The following is an 18,035-nucleotide window of genomic DNA, read 5'->3' as shown; positions in this document are numbered from 1 at the left end:
ATCACTGCTGGAATGAAACTCAGTTAAGTTATAGACATAGTTAAGTGCAAAGGACCAAAAATAAGATACCCAAGAGGGGGAAATACTGACAAACAGTAGCACTGCCTAAGTTAAAAGGGAGTTAGGTGAGAAGGGAAATGGTATGAAAACCCCCACTGAGACTTAAATGATGTGAGCAGCTTAGGTATTGAGTCCTGAACATCACAAGACTGTAATTAGTGTCCAGGAACTGTTTTATTGTTTTTCCACTGAAAAAATACACAGAAATGATAAACGGTTGTATTCTGACACTGATGGAAAGACCTTTGCATGAAATTGAGGGGACCATTTTTCTCCCTGTGAGTGCTCTGGAGTTTTTACCCTGTTGCATCTGGCATATTAATCCATACTTGTCAGATGAGTTCCTTCAGCCATACTTTGTTCTCCTCCTCTGTGATGATTTATTGTAACATTATGCTACCAGTATTCCAGAGGACCATGAAGTATAGTTGTCTTGGCTGGATGGATCCCAATGCACTTTTTAAATACATTTTATGTAAAACAAATTGTGTATTATATTATTTCCAGCCAAATTAAATACAGCTGCTTCCAGAGGTAAACAGGGCACCCATTTTGAAGTAGCAACAACACTGTGTTTCGCAAAACAAAAATAGAAGACATTTATATTAGGAAGATGATGTAGGTGGAGTGAAAATAACCCCACTGGAATTTTACTAGAAAGGAAAAGAGATTAATATGTCAGTTGTTGCTGAGATTGTTATGTTATTCTTAGCAAATAAGCAGTCATATCCTATCTTGTATTTCACAACTGAAATACAGTTGGGCCTCAGACATGCTGTGGTGATTCATATTTGATTGGCGTAATTGTAAGTGATTTTCGATGTCCTGGCTGATGAGAGAAGTGACTAACATGACAAATAAGACTACAGCAGCTGGTGACATCCCACTTCCTGGAAAATGTTCAGATTAAATGCAGGACAACAGGAAGTCATTACAGGATTCAAATGTTCCTGTAGTAGTTTAATATTGACAAAAGTAAAGTCTGTTCATTGGGATCAGGGTCAGTTTCATGCAGTGAGATAGACACAAAAGAAGAAAAAACAGGTTATGCAGGTGAAGTGAAACAAATAATAGAACCATTGTGCTCCTTTAGTGACACCTGATCTACTTTTGAACATCTGGAGAAACTAAGAACAGGAATTACATTTTTGTATTAGCCTAACTGCTGCATCTAGAATATAAATTGGAAAAGATGCAACTAGAGGATGGAGGTGTGCTGGCTCACAGTACAGCTAGGTAGCTCTCTTAAAAGTGCTGTCATTGCAAGCCGGTTCACCAGCCACTGCTCTGAAATGTGGAACTACTCCTCTCATATTAGGGACTAATCTAGTTAAACCTTGCTTAGAGGTAATATTTATGAACCTGTCCTTTGGCATGTCCCTGCCTCACTTTGCTTTTCCATTCAGCCTGTGTCTACTTTCTTCTCACTGTGTTTATTTGAGTAATATCCCATCTCTTGAAACTGACAGGTGATCTTACACACTTAAAAAGAAGGGACAGTCATTTGATCAGAGAGATGTATCTTCCTTACTCACTGAACAAAATGGCCCATGAAAAATTTTCTTTTTTTTCAAGTGCAGAAGTCCTTATTTCACTTTCTGCAATCAAGTTGATTTAAACTCCTTTATTAAAGTCTAATGTGCTGGCTTTGGCTAGGGTAGAGTTCTTTTTCAGGAGAGTAGTTAGTATGGGAGTGTGTTTTGGATTTGTGCTGGAAACGGTTATCCGTGTAGAGATGTCTTCCTTGCTGCTGAGCAGTGCTTGCGCAGTGTCAAGGACTTTTCTGCTCCTCACCCCACCCCACCAGCAAACAGCCTGGGTGTGCACAAGAAGCTGGGAGGGGACAGGGCCAGGACAGCTGATCCCTCCTCACCAAAAGGATATTCCATATCGTATGGCATCAGGCTCAGTATATGAAGCTGGGGGAAGAAGTAGGAAGGGGGGATGTTTGGAGTGATGGTTTTTGTCCTCCCAACTAACCATTACGCATGACAGACCCTGGCTTTCCTGGGAATGGCTGGACACCTGCCTGGTCATGGGAAGTGGTAAATTAATTCCTTGTTTTGCTTTGCTTGTATGCAGAGCTTTTCCTTTCCCTATTAAACTGTCTTTATCTCAACTCATGAGTTTTCTCACTTTTACTCTTCCGATTCTCTCTCCCACTCCTTTGAGGGGGACTGAGTGAGTGCTTAGATGTCAGCTGAGGTTGAACGATTACATACAGGTATCAGTGACATTGTAACTTACTGTCTTGTAGACTACTGTTGAATGAAAATACAAAGCAAAGGCACAGTCTTAAGTGTGTGAGTTCATACAAACTCAAATAAAACTTGTCTAAATGTCTTCATAGTGGTAAAGAATTATGAGTGATTAAAATTATATCAAGAATGTGTAAATGAGCAACTGATGACAGCTGATGACTCAGTGTGGTTGCCATTACTGTTGTATTCATCTCACAGCTTCTTGGTGACAGCTGCCACAATCTTACATATAGAAACATGCATCTACTGAAATATCACTGTGCCTTATTTATTCTCATACAGAAATTTTTCACTGAAAATGACAAAATGAGAATGAATTATTATTGGTCTTCTTGGATAGGTTCTGAGAAACTCCTCAGATGTCTATCTAGAGTCTCTATGACTTCCTTATATTGTGTGTCAATTCATGTAACTAATTAATATTTAATTGATCTTCATTTAATTGCCTTTTTTTTCCCCTTTTTTTCCTATTAAGAGTAACCAATCTGGACATCTGTAGCCTTGCAATGAATTTGTCAACTAAGCTAAGCTACATCATTTTCTGCTGTAGAAACATGTTGTCAAGCGCTGGAACAGGCTGCCCAGGGAACTGGTTGAGTCACCATCCCTGGAGGTATTTAAAAGACATATAGATGATGCACTTAGGGACATGGTTTAGTGGTGGATTTGGTAGTGCTGGATTGCTCTGTGAGGTGCTCTTTGAGGTCATTTCCAATATAATGACTCTATGATTCTATGTTTCATTTTTCCTTTCTGCATGCATTTACATGAGGTGTTCAGACTTAATTCAAACAAGAGTGATGTAGCAAAAAGATATGCCACAGCTGATTCTTCTTATTTTGATAAAGATATTTAATGCCATTTGCAAAACTAGCATTTAAAGTAGTTTTCTTCAGAAGACTGCATGAAGAGTAACAGGAGATAGAAATCAAGAAGATTCAAATACAACTCTTAATTTGTTTGTTCTAAATTCTTTGTAGATTAGTTTCACTGTGAGACTTAACTATCTAATGATGATGAAAAAGAGATGAGTGCTTAAATGATGCTATAAGACGTTCACAAAATGCTGCTTTGTCTGGTAGACTCTTAAACTCCTTTGTAAGTTCTGCAGCAGTATACACACACGCACACAGTAAAATCCTATCAAACTCCTTACCACCTGTTTTACGAGTAGAGTCTGTCGTAATTGGGTATCTATTCAAAACCATTTCCACTTGTAGGGCTTAATATGTTGACGTCCATCACCTAGGGCTCAGGCAAGAAGGAAGTGACCATCCTCCTTTCTTAATCCACTATATCAGACATTCACCCAGATTATGGGAAGGGCAGCTCCGGAAGACTTGTAAAGGACTTGATATCACATCCTTGCCTTACAGTAAGTCACTTGATTGGTGGGTCTTAAGCTGTTCAGAGGTGAGGGCTCTCATTTTGGTTGTGCTCCTCGACCTTGTGCTCCTTTCTGTTATGATAAGGTGAGTAAAAGCCCAGCAACTCACTACCATAATTTGCAGAGAAAAGTTATGGTCCTAAGAGGTTCTTCACATAGGGCAATTTATCATGCTTCTAAACAGCCACAGAATGGGCATTTTCAGCTTACATGAGTTCACCCATCTCATCTTGCACAGCCTGCGATTTTGCTCCAGGGACATGCAGGGTTAGCGCATTCCAAATAGGAATGTAAATTATGTTTACCTTTTTTGTGCAAGGTTGCACCAGACCAGCTTTCAGAACAGCAAGTCTTCCTGACTTTATTCAATTCATGGGGAGTTACTGCAATTTGAAGTTTTACTGCTAGTCTGGACATGTTTATGTTAGAAGGAAGTGTGATGGTTACTGAGTTTGCATAGTGGTAATAAGGATAGGAAACCCATGCTGAGTGTTATGACCCGCCCTACCAGGCAGGAGTAACTTTTGTTTTATTATTAAATCCCTTGGAGTGATTTAAAGTAAAACAATACTTGATGATCAGTGTTTGCATATATATATATATATATAGGATTTGTTTTAGAACAATTTGGTTACAAAGGAAGACAGGTATGTAGCTGTTTTGATTGTTATTATCTATAGTAACATGGCAATATAAAGAATAAGGGTATTGCAGAGTAAAACAGATATTTAACCATTTTGGTTGTAATATAGCCACCCAAGAAAAATGTGTAAGGAAAAAGAGAGAAAAAGAGAGAGAGAAAAGAATAAAGATTCACAGTCACCAGGTAGAAGTCTTCAATGAACTTGGTGGTTGTTGGTCCATTGGGGAGTGGTGGGGGAGAGAAGCCCATGAAACATTCAATGGGTTTATATACCTTCAGAAAGCCTCCTGGTGCCATCCTATGGAGGGAGGGGGGGAAACCACTTTTGCAGAGTCTGGAAGCTCTGGTTTTTGCAGTCATTTAGGTTTGGGGAGGAGGTGCTAAGAGGTCTTCTCCAGGGTAGTCGTGGGTGTGCACACAGGGGCCTCCTGGCCTGGCCCACAGGAGATAAACATCACACACCTGGAGACTGCCACTGATCTTCTTTAGATAAACATAGCACACGCCTAAAAAGCATCACACACCCAAGACTTTGCCCCTAGGGCCTCACAAATCTAACAGCTTGTGGGCTATGGCCTCCTCCCTTCAGCAGTATCTTCAATCCCCTGGCAGGTGGCTTGCACAGCTCACTCCAGTAGCAATGTTTTAAGGCAATTAAAAGAGTCCAGTTCCTCACACTGAGGTCAACAAACATCTTTAAATTGTTTGGATGCTGAGTGCTTGCTTCCTAGTAACTGGCGTCTTTAGAAAGAGCTTCCCACTATTCTGGAACAGAGTTCCTTGCAGTCATAGTCATAAACAGTCTGGAGATTTAGACCTAGCAAATCAAGGGTTTGTATTTTTAAAAAGGAACCTATTGAAATTCAAAGGGCTGCCTCATAAGAGCTTGGCTTATGACAGCAATATATAAACGTACTAAGAATAATATACAAATTCATTACAGGTGATTTTTAGCATACAATGGAATGGCCTTGGAAGAACTGAGAAACAAAGTTTTAAATAGATTTGTGTAAAGTGTACTACCTAATACTTGGGGAATTGTGTTTTGGTGGGTCCCAAAGCAGTGACAAAGGTCTTATTGGAAAACAAAGAGTTTTTGACTGGTGAATGAGAATTTTCATTTAGTGACCAGCTATAATATCAAGATTTTTGTTTTATCAGTTGCAATCATCTAAAGCAAAATGCAGTTCTTTCACTGCAGCCAAATAACTAAAGAAGAAACACTATCAGAGACTATTCTTACTATTGGTGAGGCAATTTGCTGCAAGAGTTATCTTGAATTTTTCTTTCCTAAGAGAAGGGTTTTTTTACTGTACTTTTACTGTATGGCTCTTTTTACAGTATGTTTTTTAAATATGAAAATAGCCTATCAGATAAAGTGTTTGCAAAAAGTATTTTCTAGAACAGTTTTAAACTGCATTTGCATAGTAGCAAAAGAGGTGTACAGCATTACAGTGAAAGATATGCTAGAAAATACACATATTTGCATTATTTTGGCTTCTTGTTTAACATTCTTAATCATATTTTTGCCTCTGCAAAGTCTCATCACATAGTATTTTTACTTGTCAGGAGATTTCTGTGTTTTCTTCCAGAAAGGTGAGATTGTCATTTAGATGTTGTTCTTGAATTTGTTCTGGTTTTCTTTGTTGTACCCAGTTCCTGTATTCTTGAATTCTAGTTTCTTGTAAAGTTATTTAGGTTTTCATGAAATCTCAATAAAAGTCAAGCCATTTTTGAATAGGAATATGAGTGTTGTGAATTCTCATACTGCTTTAATGTTACTTGCTTTCTCCCTGCAGGTTTTAACATATTTGCTTCATGGAGAGAAAGCACATAGAAACTTATATTGCAGTGTCAGCTAAAAGTACTTCTTTTGTTCTGTATCTTGCTGTCTTTGTATTCAGATAAGCATTATTAGTTCAGGGGCATTTAGTTTATGTGGATTAATAAAATTCAGGAAAGGAACTTTCAAATGAATCTTGAAAGCAAGTCAGAGTATGAATCAGACTTACTTAGATGCAGAGAATGTTCCGAAAAGAAACATTACCTTATGTTGATAATAATCAGATGTATGTTGTCCTCCAGCTTATTACAGAGTGAATCTCAGCATTTTGCAGTTAGTGTTCTATAAAAAGAATATTATAAAACTTGATTATCTTGTTTTTACAAACAAAGCAATAAGAACACCCTAGTGTCTTGATGTTTTCCAGTGAGATTTTGCTTTGTTGGTGGGATAAAAGGTTATTGGGCAGCTGTGGCAATACAAAATAGACTAAGCCTGTGTTCCACTACAACATCTGCATATAAATTTGTGTGGATTGGGTTGCAGGAGGAATTTTAAAAACAAACAAAAATACAGAAAAATTTGCCCCCAGCCTATTTAGACTCCTTGATGGTAAATAACAATAAAATATATCTCTTCAAGCTATCCAGAATTTTTCCTTACAATTATATTTGTTTTATTTTATAATTTGAGTCAGGTAATTGAATTAGTTATAATTTGAATAAATTCTTATGCAACAAAATAAGTAATTCTGTTTCCTATGAAATGCCAACAAAAATAAACTTTGTGGAATACAGGCCAGAGGTGGGTTTCATGGAACCTGAATAGCCTTAGATATGTTCATAGAATGAGCACAGAAAGCCAAAAGTTGTCAGATCTATCCCACAAGGTGTTTTGCTTCAGGTCAGCTCCCCTTCAGGGTTATGTGCTATGCCTTTGCACAGACTTACTAGCACGGTGACACAGCAAAGCTTCCAGTCCAGGAGTTGTGCAAAAACAGCTGTGAGATGGGGCAGGTCCCCCAACATGCACATGTAAGACCTGACCCTAAAACTTAGGTAGGAATTGCTAAGTGTTTGAGAAGTATGATGACAGATTAAAATTCAGATGCCTTTCAAATGCAAAGTGAAATACTTCACAAGGAATAATTTGAACCATTCTTGCACGCTAGCAGGTCATGAACTAACAGGGAAAAAAAACAGGTACCAATGTGAGCAACTGAAAGAAAATTTCTATTCAACATCCATCATTAGTCAAAAACCAATGTGAAGAATATGCATAAAGAATATGAAGGAAAATATGATGTTCAACAGATATAAGCCTGTATCATACAGTGTCAGCAGAAAAGCAGAGTACTTTGTACTACTACTCTATAGTGTTTGCTCAATAATGTAATAAAGATAGCATATGTTTACTAGTACTTTTCCATGTTTTAAGACTGAGAAATTAGATTGGCTAAGCTTAAAAGTTGTGTGGAATACTGATTTTTTGTTTTGCTTTGTTTAGTTCTCCCTGTTAGGAATGTCATTCACTCAAAGCATGAAGAAATTAATGTTTGGGTTTTTTCTGCTGCACAGAACCTGAAGCGTGTGGCAGAGACATGGATGGATGAGTTTGCAGAGTACATTTACCAGCGACGGCCTGAGTATAGACATCTCTCAACTGGTGATATCTCTGCCCAGAAGGAGCTGCGCAAGCACCTGAAGTGTAAAGATTTCAAGTGGTTCATGGCTGCAGTGGCTTGGGATGTCCCAAAATATTACCCGCCTGTGGAACCTCCACCTGCTGCCTGGGGCGAGGTGAGGAATACACAAATTAGATCAAATTTAAATGAGTCTAATATTTTAGATTGTGGAAAATTAAGATTATTACTTCAGACTTCAGCCAGTGATCAGTAGTGTTATTATAGGAGTTCGCAGTGGTTGGAACAATCCCTGAGCTACCCATTAAAATGAAAAACTCTCACATCTTAGAACTATTACTGTCCCCTTTATAATTCATTACAATTTTGTGTCTACAGAGCATAAGATGTATGCACAATGAGGACAAGAATGTGGAAAAGAGTATGTAGCACTCATTATTGCATGTCAGAGGAAGATTTTAGGTTCAGAGAATCACCTTAGTAGAAAGCAGATCTGAAGTCAATACTTGTGGTTTTTTGCATATCTATCTATATACCTCGTCCTGTCCTTACAAGTACAATTGTATGCTGGTGGAGTTAGGTTTGCTCTGTTTTGCTCACATGTGCAAGTGTGACAAGTGAGGCCTGGATACTTTCCTTTTAAAAAGACTAATTTTGCTTAGCTGTTGTCTGCATTCTGTAGGTGCTGTCATGACTGAGTACCAGTAGCAGACAAATGCAGTTTCTCCTTTGATGGATAAGGGGAGGGAGAGACCACTAAAGAGAGGCCAATATTTGAGCATCACTCCAGAGCAGGGGGTGAGCAAATAGCTGGCTGGAACTCTCCACCTGTGATCAAAGATATTCTGCATTCAGACCTCTCTGAAGAGCAGAGCTGTAGCACACCTTGCTTTGACAGTTTGTTTTGTGCAGAAGAAATAAGAACACAAAGAAGCAGGGACAGGAAATTACTTCCTTATCTTCACTGAAAAATTGCTGTGGCCTTTACCCCCAGGAACTAGAGTGGCTTCACGCCATAGGAAGGTGGCATGCAGAGGGCTCTTTCCTCTCAAATCATTAAGATCTATAAAGAAGGCTTTGCTCTTTCAGTGTATTGTGCTACCTTTTTAAAAACCATGGTAATACCTGTACTGCAAGTTCTAGCCTTCTCTGATTTTGCTGGAGATGTTCTTAGGGCTCTCAGACAATTATCTTTCTTATTGTAAACCAAAGGATGAAGTTGAAGTTTTGACTAAAACATTTGGTAAGACCAGACACACCCCTGCATATTCCCAGTGGTTAAGACTGGACCATAGACTCCTAAATGCCTCTACTGTTCTCCATAACTTCCTTTTAAAAAAGCAAATTACCTCATAGTGAGATTTTTAAAATAACTTTCTGTGGTAGTAGCGGTCCTTAATTTTTCTTTATAAGCTATCAGTTACAGATGTTCAAAAGAACTTCAATTTATATGTGTCTAACTGTTTGCTACTTCTTGGCAGTAATGAATTCCTTTGTTGTTAAAGTTTCTTCTATCTTTGATGCTGCTGTCCACACTTTGTGAGTTTAATGTGTACTAGGAAGTAAGGAGTTTATCAGTAGAAGTCAGGCTGGATCAGGTTGCTGTGACAGCTACCGTGATCTTCCTTTACCATCTTCCACATGTGTCCTTGGAGGACCGTCATCATGACATGTGACAATCCTTAACTCAGTCAAGAGAGTCTAAGAGGAGGAAATTGTGATTCAGATATTCATTCTTTTCACAGCAATATTAATACAATCTTTGCATAAAAACAAGTATTTTTAAAAGTAAATCAAAGTTCATAGCAGTGATATCAAATCTGTACTTTAAAAGCTCTTATTAAGTTCTTAGGAAGGATGTGAAGACCAAAGACTCTTTTTCCTCTAAAATGTGCTTTCTCTAAAACAACAATAAGACAAGTTTCAGCCCTACTGCTCTGTTTTCTCCTGAGACTGTCACATTCCTGTGCAGTTTTAATTAATTTGTTGGCACTTGCAAGGAACTTGAAAAAACTTGAAGGTTAATGGCTGTCAGAAGCTGAAAGAGGGAAACAGACTGTAATGTTACTGCTTTGTAAGAGTCAAGCAGCTCTAGAAACTTGCTGATTATAAACACCAGAAGTCTGTGCCAAGACTGACTGTCATTTAGTACCCTCTCTGCTTCCATTTGGAAATATGTTATATCTGCCAGTCTGAGAAAGGGTAAACAATGAGGTACTCAGACAATTTTGGCTCCAGTATTTTGATATTTAGCTAGTAAAAGCATGTGGTGTGAAAGCAGACAGTCTCATAGACAGCCTCTGCTCCACTCCTCCTTTTTTGCAAACGCATTTGTTTAAAATCTGACTCATACATTTCTTGACAAAATCTGTTTATGATGGAAAAGAAGGACATTTGGAAAACAAAAAGCAATCTTTCTTGCTACTCTTGTCATGGCCTTATCTCTTCTGTGTGTTTGTGCCTTTTGTCCTTTGCAGCTGGCAGGGTGTAGGTTCCCTTGATACTCTGCTCTGCCTTGTAACATCTGAGATATGTGCAGTAAAGCAATGTAACAGTGAAACCAGACAGATTAAGGTTAGTGAGACTGTCAGTTCTGTGTTTGAGTGAGGTAATTGTACTCTTTTCCACAGTGGAAAAAAGGAAAGTTTTCAATTACGTTTTGTTCTTATCCTTTTGAATATATTGAGAAGTGTGCTACCAATTGAAAAACAATAATACCCATCCCATTCTCTTTCTAAGACAGAATAATTTATTTGTACTGTGTATTTGAAATCCTAATGAAGTTGAAACAATAGGTGAGAATTAAACACCAACTGTTTTCTTAGGAAGTACTAATAGATGTACAACTTGAGATCCAGCATGAATATATTGTGCAGATATCGCAGCTTTCAATGTCTTTAAAAACACATTTTACAGTAAATCAATCATATAATCTCATACATTGTCATTTATTTTAGATTTCATGAGTCCTATAATCAAAGTGATATGAAATATTTTTTTTTTGTTTTACTCAGTCAAAAGGGAGTTATTTAAGCTTGGTTTCATTTGCTGTTACATAAACTTATTATTCAGTGATTTAATGAGGAAGTGTCTCAGTCACTGCAGCAGTGCTAAGCTATAGGACCTGAAGGTACTCCTTTCTCGGTCCCAAGCTCATGGATTTTACAGAACAATTTTACAGCACTGACATGAAAATGTCCCCTATGAAGTTAAGTCAAGTAGCACATTTGAAAAAAGATGAAAGCCTAAGAACTCACTAACTTCTCTTTCTATTGCTTTCTTTTTTTTAAAATATGTCATCCTCATTCTCTTAATGAGTCAGTCTCAGCCCACCGAGTGTCACACATCTGTTGTACAAAAGCGATATAACGCCACCCTGCACAGATCAGGTGCTGCACAGCTGGACTGTTCAAATTCTTTCATCAGGATCAGTGTCACACTGAATAAGAGTCCACTGTTTCTTCAGTGAGGTCCTTGGCAGTGCTTGACTTCCTTTACCTTTGACTTCTCCTTTTTTATGGCTAACACAAAGGATAAATACTCTAAAATTACTATGTATCAGTTGACAAGAGAGATGGCTCATTCTTCCATGGTTGATCCATTGATGTTGATGGCCCTAGGGTTGTCTGAGAATGTAAGCAGTGCATTAAAACTGGCTCCAAGAGCTGCTCAAACAAAAAAAAAGCAACATAAATGAACATTGATAATATCTTCTAAGAACCAGAGGCACTTTCTTATTTAAGGGATTAAATCCCTTAACTGGAAAGTATTATATAAACTGATACGATCAAGGTGCCTCTCTTGTTGGTGTATTAGAGCACCCTAGGGATTGTCCCAACCCCATCTCCACACTCATCATTCACAGATTACCATATTGAACATAGAGTTCTCTTTAGGTTGCTACACTTTCCGACTTTTTGCTTTTGGCACAGACAGTTTCATGTTATGATGAGCGTGCAGGGTAGCTTCCAGAACCCCTGGGGTTGCCTGTCCCTGTCCAGCTCACCCCTCCTTTTCCCCAGGAAGGCTGAAGTGTGTCTGGGTGATAGCCTGTCTCTGAGGCAGGCGGAGCCAGGACATCACCTATTACCTCAACAGCAAGTCTTGAAGGAACTCATTTGCCTGTGAACAAAGTTGTAGAGTTTTAGATTTATCAAAGAATATTGGTCAGTATAACTGCCAGGTCCTGGGAAGCTGTGTTCTCTCTGCTTCTACCCCTTATCTGTTCTCTGTAAGGACTACAATGCCCATGTCCCAAAGTGAGTTAGGATGTCATTTCAAGAACAAAATATGTATAACGACCTACAGATAGTGTCCTGTGCTTTTTTCAGAATGTGTTTAATTAGGAAACAGCCTTTAATATCTTCACTATCTGTCCCTGTTAGTCCATACAGGGTCCTCAAAAGCATGCTTTTCTTGTACATTTATCTGTGTGTACAAATGATGGCATTTAAGGTTGAGCAAATAGATGGCATTTAAGGTTGAGCAAATAAGCTTTGTATGTAGCAACTCAATGCCCTACCTGCATGGCTGATAAAATCTGTCTCCTGTTCATCCCCAGCCTCTACAATTGCACAAATATGAATGTTGGAAATGTAAGTATTAGGATCACTAGCTATTTGTTTGCCAGTTGTAACTCATAACCTCAAAAACCCTTAATCCATTGTACTGTGTGATTGGAAACAAGGCACTTTCAATGCATATTGGTGTATACATAAGAAAAAAGCTTCTGCTTTCCCTCCTTTGTTCATGGAAAGATCTCAGGGGATTTGCAGGCTGTGTGGTGCTGATGCTTGGCAGAATGTTCCCTGTGGCTCTGGCTCTGACTTGATCACTCCGTTCAGTTTCTAGCAACTGCCAAGGCCACACAGAAGCACCAGAGAACAAAAGCACAGGCTTGACTGAAATGCCTGTGTTACAAAAAGAAAACAAAAAACAAACAGCGACCCCTCTGCAGCTGAAAGGATGAAACATAAAAAGGATGAGCTAACACATAAGCTGCAACAAACCAGAGGAAAAACTAACTCAAGCAAACCTTTCAGGAGCAGAGGGAAGAGGAGAGGAAATAAAGAACGTGAGATGGATTCCAGCAGTGAAGGAACTAAATGTAGCTTCAGCTCAAGCCTTTTCCAGAAATGGACTGAACACATTTCCTGCACGGTCCAAATGACTGAGAATGGGATGGAGTGATACCATCAAGACAAAATTATGAAAGCCCTTTAATCCAATAAGTATTCATTGGACATGGAGTGTATTCACCGTCATTTTAAATTCTGAATCACATAAATATACCCCAATTACTAATGGCAATTGTTAGCAGCTCCATTTTAATTAACTTGCTTGCTCTAAGAATAGACCTGATGTATCATTTTATTTTCTATTAGACCAGAGATCTTTACAATGAAAATTTAAGTGCATTCAGAAATGATTGAACATTCTGAAAAAAAAATTTTACTTGGAGTAGGTATTTCACATGAAACTTTAAAAATATTATATTAAAATCTGTGCCACTCATTACTCTTTCCTGCCTCTTTTTCTAGGTGATATGAAAAAGAAGGCAGGGTTATTGAGAACTAATTACCTTTCATCTTTTTTACCGTGGGGCTTCTCAGTGCCGGGTTTCTGGATCTGGTTGTGTGTATGAACTGCTAGTGTTTTACCTCATCTTTAGCAATTTTTATTGTATTGAAAAAAGAAAAAATATCCTAGAGCTGGGTTTGTCCAAGTTTTAGAAGAATGCTTCTCTGAGCTCTGGTGAAGGATCAAAGGTCCTTGTAGTCAGTTGCTCAAACTGATGCTCCTCCATCTTTCTCCGGTCTGCTCTTTTCTAGGCTAAACAAATGCAGCTTTTAAAACCTTTCCTGAAGGTTAAGGTTTTTACATTTTTTCCACTACTTGTTGATTTCCCATCTGTCTAAATCTTTCTTGATCATGGTGAATAGACTCTATCCCACTCCTCCAGAGTCAGAAAAAGAGCAGAGTAGCTCTGGCCTGTGTCTTGTATGCATGAGGGTTTCTCCTCCTTGCAATGTTTTGTGCTATGCTGACAAGTTTTCTGTCCTTTGGATGTGAATGAGATATGCAGTGACAATATTTACATTTGTCTAGCATATTATGGCAACAATAGTGACTTTAAAGTATTTTTCATGAAAAAAAACACAAATGCCAGCTCAAATGTATCTCCATTCAGCATCTAGCTTTTTTTAAAATAAGAATCAAAGCAGTGTCCAGAATGTCAAAATATGCACCTGCTTTCTATATATTATATTTATGGAATTTGTGCATGTGTCCATGCTTGTACGTGCACTTTGATTACTCAATTTCTGTTTATCTCATTGACAAGGTAAGTTTTTTTAAGAAATCCTTTTCATTATGGAGGTGTGTAAAGGATTTTGAACTAGATCGACTAAGGTACTCAGGGAGAAATGTCCATGTGTTTGCAAAATAAATCAAGGATTCTGCCTCTTTTTGGTGGCAGCGGGCAACCTACTCCTTTTCAAACCAGTGTTTCAAAAAAAATATACGTGGCGGCAGTGGTACATAACTGGTATGATTGATAGTCACAGATTAATTGTTACTCAGTTGCTTCAGTCTCAAGAATGAGATTTTCCTTTTAAGAGTAAGTTACACTGCAGTGTTTGCAGCAGGCATGCTGAAGGAACCTCCATGGGTAAGCATAAGTTCCAGTACAGATTTGTTAAGTACTTTTTAATTTTATGCACTTCAGGCACTAATGTGCGACCTTATCTGCAATGGTGTTATTGTGTCAAAGTAAGAGCAAGGACTGGAACAGGGTGTGCCTGAGTTTTTAATGCATACTACTCCAAAGGCTGGGAGAGGCTCATACAGAAATCAGTTCCTTGTGCAGTTGATCTCTCTTGCTCTTGTAGGATGGAAGAAGCAGTCAGACCAAGCTTTGAACTACTCAGACTTTTTTTCTCCTAGTTTCTTTGCATAAACACATTTCTTAAGACCTACCTTTCATTTGTTAAGCAGCATATTTCAAACTTGGCTGCTTCTGAAGCTGCTCCTAAAAAGAGTAGTTCGTTCCAGAACATGGCTTTCTATCCTGTAAAAATAACTCCTACTAGTTTTACATAACTGAGTCTCAAGCCCTTCGGAGTTAAACTCCTAACCCCCTAATGTTGGAAGCTCTATTCTGCAGCCCGATATAATGTGAAATGTTGCTGCTTGGTTTTGCAGATTCGAAATGTGGCAGCCAACCTCTGTGTGGACAGTAAACACGGAGCCACAGGGACTGAGCTGAGGCTAGACATCTGTGTGAAGGATGGCTCAGAACGAACGTGGTCACATGAACAGGTATTTTAACAGCAGAAAATCAGGGTAAAATTGTTGCTTCCTTTTTCCAGTTTTTAAACATTCCTCTGGGGGCTTCTCCCTTTCCTAAGGCAAAACAGAATGTAGAAATAATTTGTGCATTGTTACTGACCTTAATGGCTTTAATGGCTTTTACGAAGTACTCCTTAACATAACCTCAGAAATTCCAGCTGCCACCTGAGCTGTATATTAGTCTTCATTTCCAAAAGGAATTACAATTTTTGATGCCCCATTCTCCCTCACTGTGTCATGAAAACATGTATATTTTGGTTCAGTTACCTGAAAATATTTTAAATATAGTACCTGGGCTTGTAAAGCTCTAGTTTTTGTCTGCTTTTATGCTTTCATCTCAATAAGCTCAATAAGTGGTTCTATTTTAAATAAATATGAGGTGTAAGTGAGGTAAATGGGGAAAAGCAAGGGGAAAAGCATTTCAGAAAGACAAGGAATTATAAAGACTCAAAAAAGCTTTTATCTAGGTTGGTTAGGTAGAAAAATATTAGCGCTCACAAATACGGAGGAAAAGAGCTGTGATTTGTACTCACTGTGAGTGCCATAGGAAATGACCCACAGGCCATGGGTCTGGCCAATGTGAGCAAAGACAATCTAGATGGAAAGTACAACATAACCGTTTATTACCAATTTTAGTGAGCGTGCGTTTCACCGCGAAAGGTCCCATATTAGAAAAAAATTTCCAATGCTGAAGAGAAAAATTGACCTGGCAGTCATACACGGCACTTTGTAAAAACTTAAAAGCTCAGGAGAGAGGAGTTCTGAGGGGTATTTGAAGTGCTGAGGTCAAGAAACCATTCTCTGAGGGTACTGAGAAATGCAGGGGGAGAGGTGCATGAAACTGAGAACCTGAAGGATTATCGCAATTTAGGTAAGTGCCAACATGGCAAAAAAGGAAGTTGCTGAAAGAAGACTTCTTCAGATAGCTACCAAAGATACTGCACAGGGATAGAATGCTAAGACTAGATAAATATAATCCTGTTTTGTTTATGAAAGACATCCAGTAATTCAAGCAGTTAATTGAAGGAAGTTGTATGGTCCAGACTAGACCATCGCAGTGTTCTCTGCCTTTAAAATCTGCAAACATTAGAAGCTCCAAACCCTCCTCAGGAAGGGAGGGAGGGGGTCCTGAGGCTGCCAGAGATGAGAAAGGAGGGAAGAAAATTGGATGAAAGGGTGAGACAAGGAAAAAAGTTAGCAGAGAAAAGGGAGACTTGAAATATCCTTTGAAAGAGTAAGAGCTTGGGTGAAGGGGAAGGGACACAAAGGGAGAAGGATGCTAGGGAGGAATCCGTGTTACAGTGTACTCCAGTGTATTGAGACGTTTGGGATCAGACTGGATATGGTCTCATTCTACATTAAGAATGAAAAATGACCTCATCACAATCAATAAGACGAAGTTAGCACGAAGGGAATTCAACCAGCCAGCTCCTCAGATTCCAGAACCAGAGGCAAGAAGCCTCAAGCCCTTCGGTGCTCGACTTGTGCCCCAGGGACAGCACAACCCATTTCTAACGGGCTGATGGGGGACAGCGCATCCCCTCGCGCTGCCGGAGTGTGTGGAAAGCACTGCCCGGGACCGCTGCTCCCATGAGGCGGTGCAGTGTCCCAGGGGGAGGTGTGCCGATTCCCGGGCCAGCCGTGCCGGCCGGTTCGGTGCCCATTCCCGGGCTAGCCATCCCATCCCGCTCGGTGCCCATTCCCGGGCCAGCCATCCCATCCCGCTCGGTGCCCATTCCCGGGCCAGCCATCCCGTCCCGTTCGGTGCCCATTCCCGGGCCAGCCATCCCGTCCCGTTCGGTGCCCATTCCCGGGCCAGCCATCCCATCCCGCTCGGTGCCCATTCCCGGGCCAGCCATCCCGTCCCGTTCGGTGCCCATTCCCGGGCCAGCCATCCCGTCCCGTTCGGTGCCCATTCCCGGGCCAGCCATCCCGTCCCGTTCGGTGCCCATTCCCGGGCCAGCCATCCCATCCCGCTCGGTGCCCATTCCCGGGCCAGCCATCCCGTCCCGTTCGGTGCCCATTCCCGGGCCAGCCATCCCGTCCCGTTCGGTGCCCATTCCCGGGTCAGCCGTGCCGGCCGGTTCGGGCCGCGGGCGGGGCGGCGGGCGCGCTGCGGCGGGCTGCCGGCAGGGGGCAGCACTGGCCAGCGCAAGGCGCGTCCCCCTGGCCGCTCACGGACCCAGGGGCGGGTGCGCGTCCCACGCCCAAAGCCATCCTTTCGCTTTTGATTCCTCTCGTTTGCTGCGGGGAGGGGAGGGTGTTGTGTCAAAATCTGTGTTTGTGCAGGTGACAGTTGTTACAAGTGAAAAAATTCCCTCAAAAGTGTGGTTTAGATTGGTATATTTTGGTGGACGTTTCTTGAGTGGTTCTCCGTACTCAATCCCAATTCCCTTCCTGTTAGCAGTGATGTAAGACCATGGTCTAATGAAACATCCACTGAGGAGAAAGAATCTTCCACTTGCAAGTGATCTTCCACTTGCACCACAACAAGCTGTGAAGATTATCTTTGTTAGAGAGTGGGGATAGCTGCCAAACACTTGACCAACCTGAGATCTTCTCTTTCACCCTTCTGGAGTTTGTTGCCTACATGAGTTCTGCATATGCGTTTAGAAACTAACAGTATTAATGAAAATATCAAGTATTTTATTATCATATTTCAAATAGCATGAATTGACACTGAACTGGACTTGTAACTTCTGGTATAAATTTCCAGGGAATTCAGTGGCAAACTCTAGTAGCTTGATGTGACCAGTGCAGCAGGCATCAGTGCTGCTGCTGCACAGAGGTGATCCTTTATGCCACTTGGTTCATGTCATGTTACCAGGGCAGGAATTAAAAGCTGATAGTCTCAGCCACTGTGCTGGGGGGCACAGCCATTTGGCAGACCCAAGGACAGGAAGACAACC

General features: G+C 40.2%; 1 protein-coding gene across 3 annotated transcripts in view; it reads left to right on the top strand.

Moving 5' to 3' along the window:
* Positions 1-18,035, top strand: part of GALNTL6 (polypeptide N-acetylgalactosaminyltransferase like 6) — a 465,365-nt gene that overhangs the window by 429,591 nt on the left and 17,739 nt on the right. For all 3 annotated transcript variants that reach the window (XM_032685192.1, XM_032685194.1, XM_032685195.1), the window contains 2 exons: positions 7,712-7,933; positions 14,980-15,096. In XM_032685192.1, coding sequence (XP_032541083.1) covers positions 7,712-7,933; positions 14,980-15,096 — 339 coding nt within the window. The remainder of the gene's footprint in view (positions 1-7,711; positions 7,934-14,979; positions 15,097-18,035) is intronic.

This window comes from Chiroxiphia lanceolata, chromosome 4 (genome assembly GCF_009829145.1).
Source record: "Chiroxiphia lanceolata isolate bChiLan1 chromosome 4, bChiLan1.pri, whole genome shotgun sequence".
Classification (NCBI taxonomy): Eukaryota; Metazoa; Chordata; class Aves; order Passeriformes; family Pipridae; genus Chiroxiphia; species Chiroxiphia lanceolata.
The sequence above is the reverse complement of the archived record's forward strand: the minus strand, read 5'-3'. Positions and strand labels throughout refer to the sequence as shown.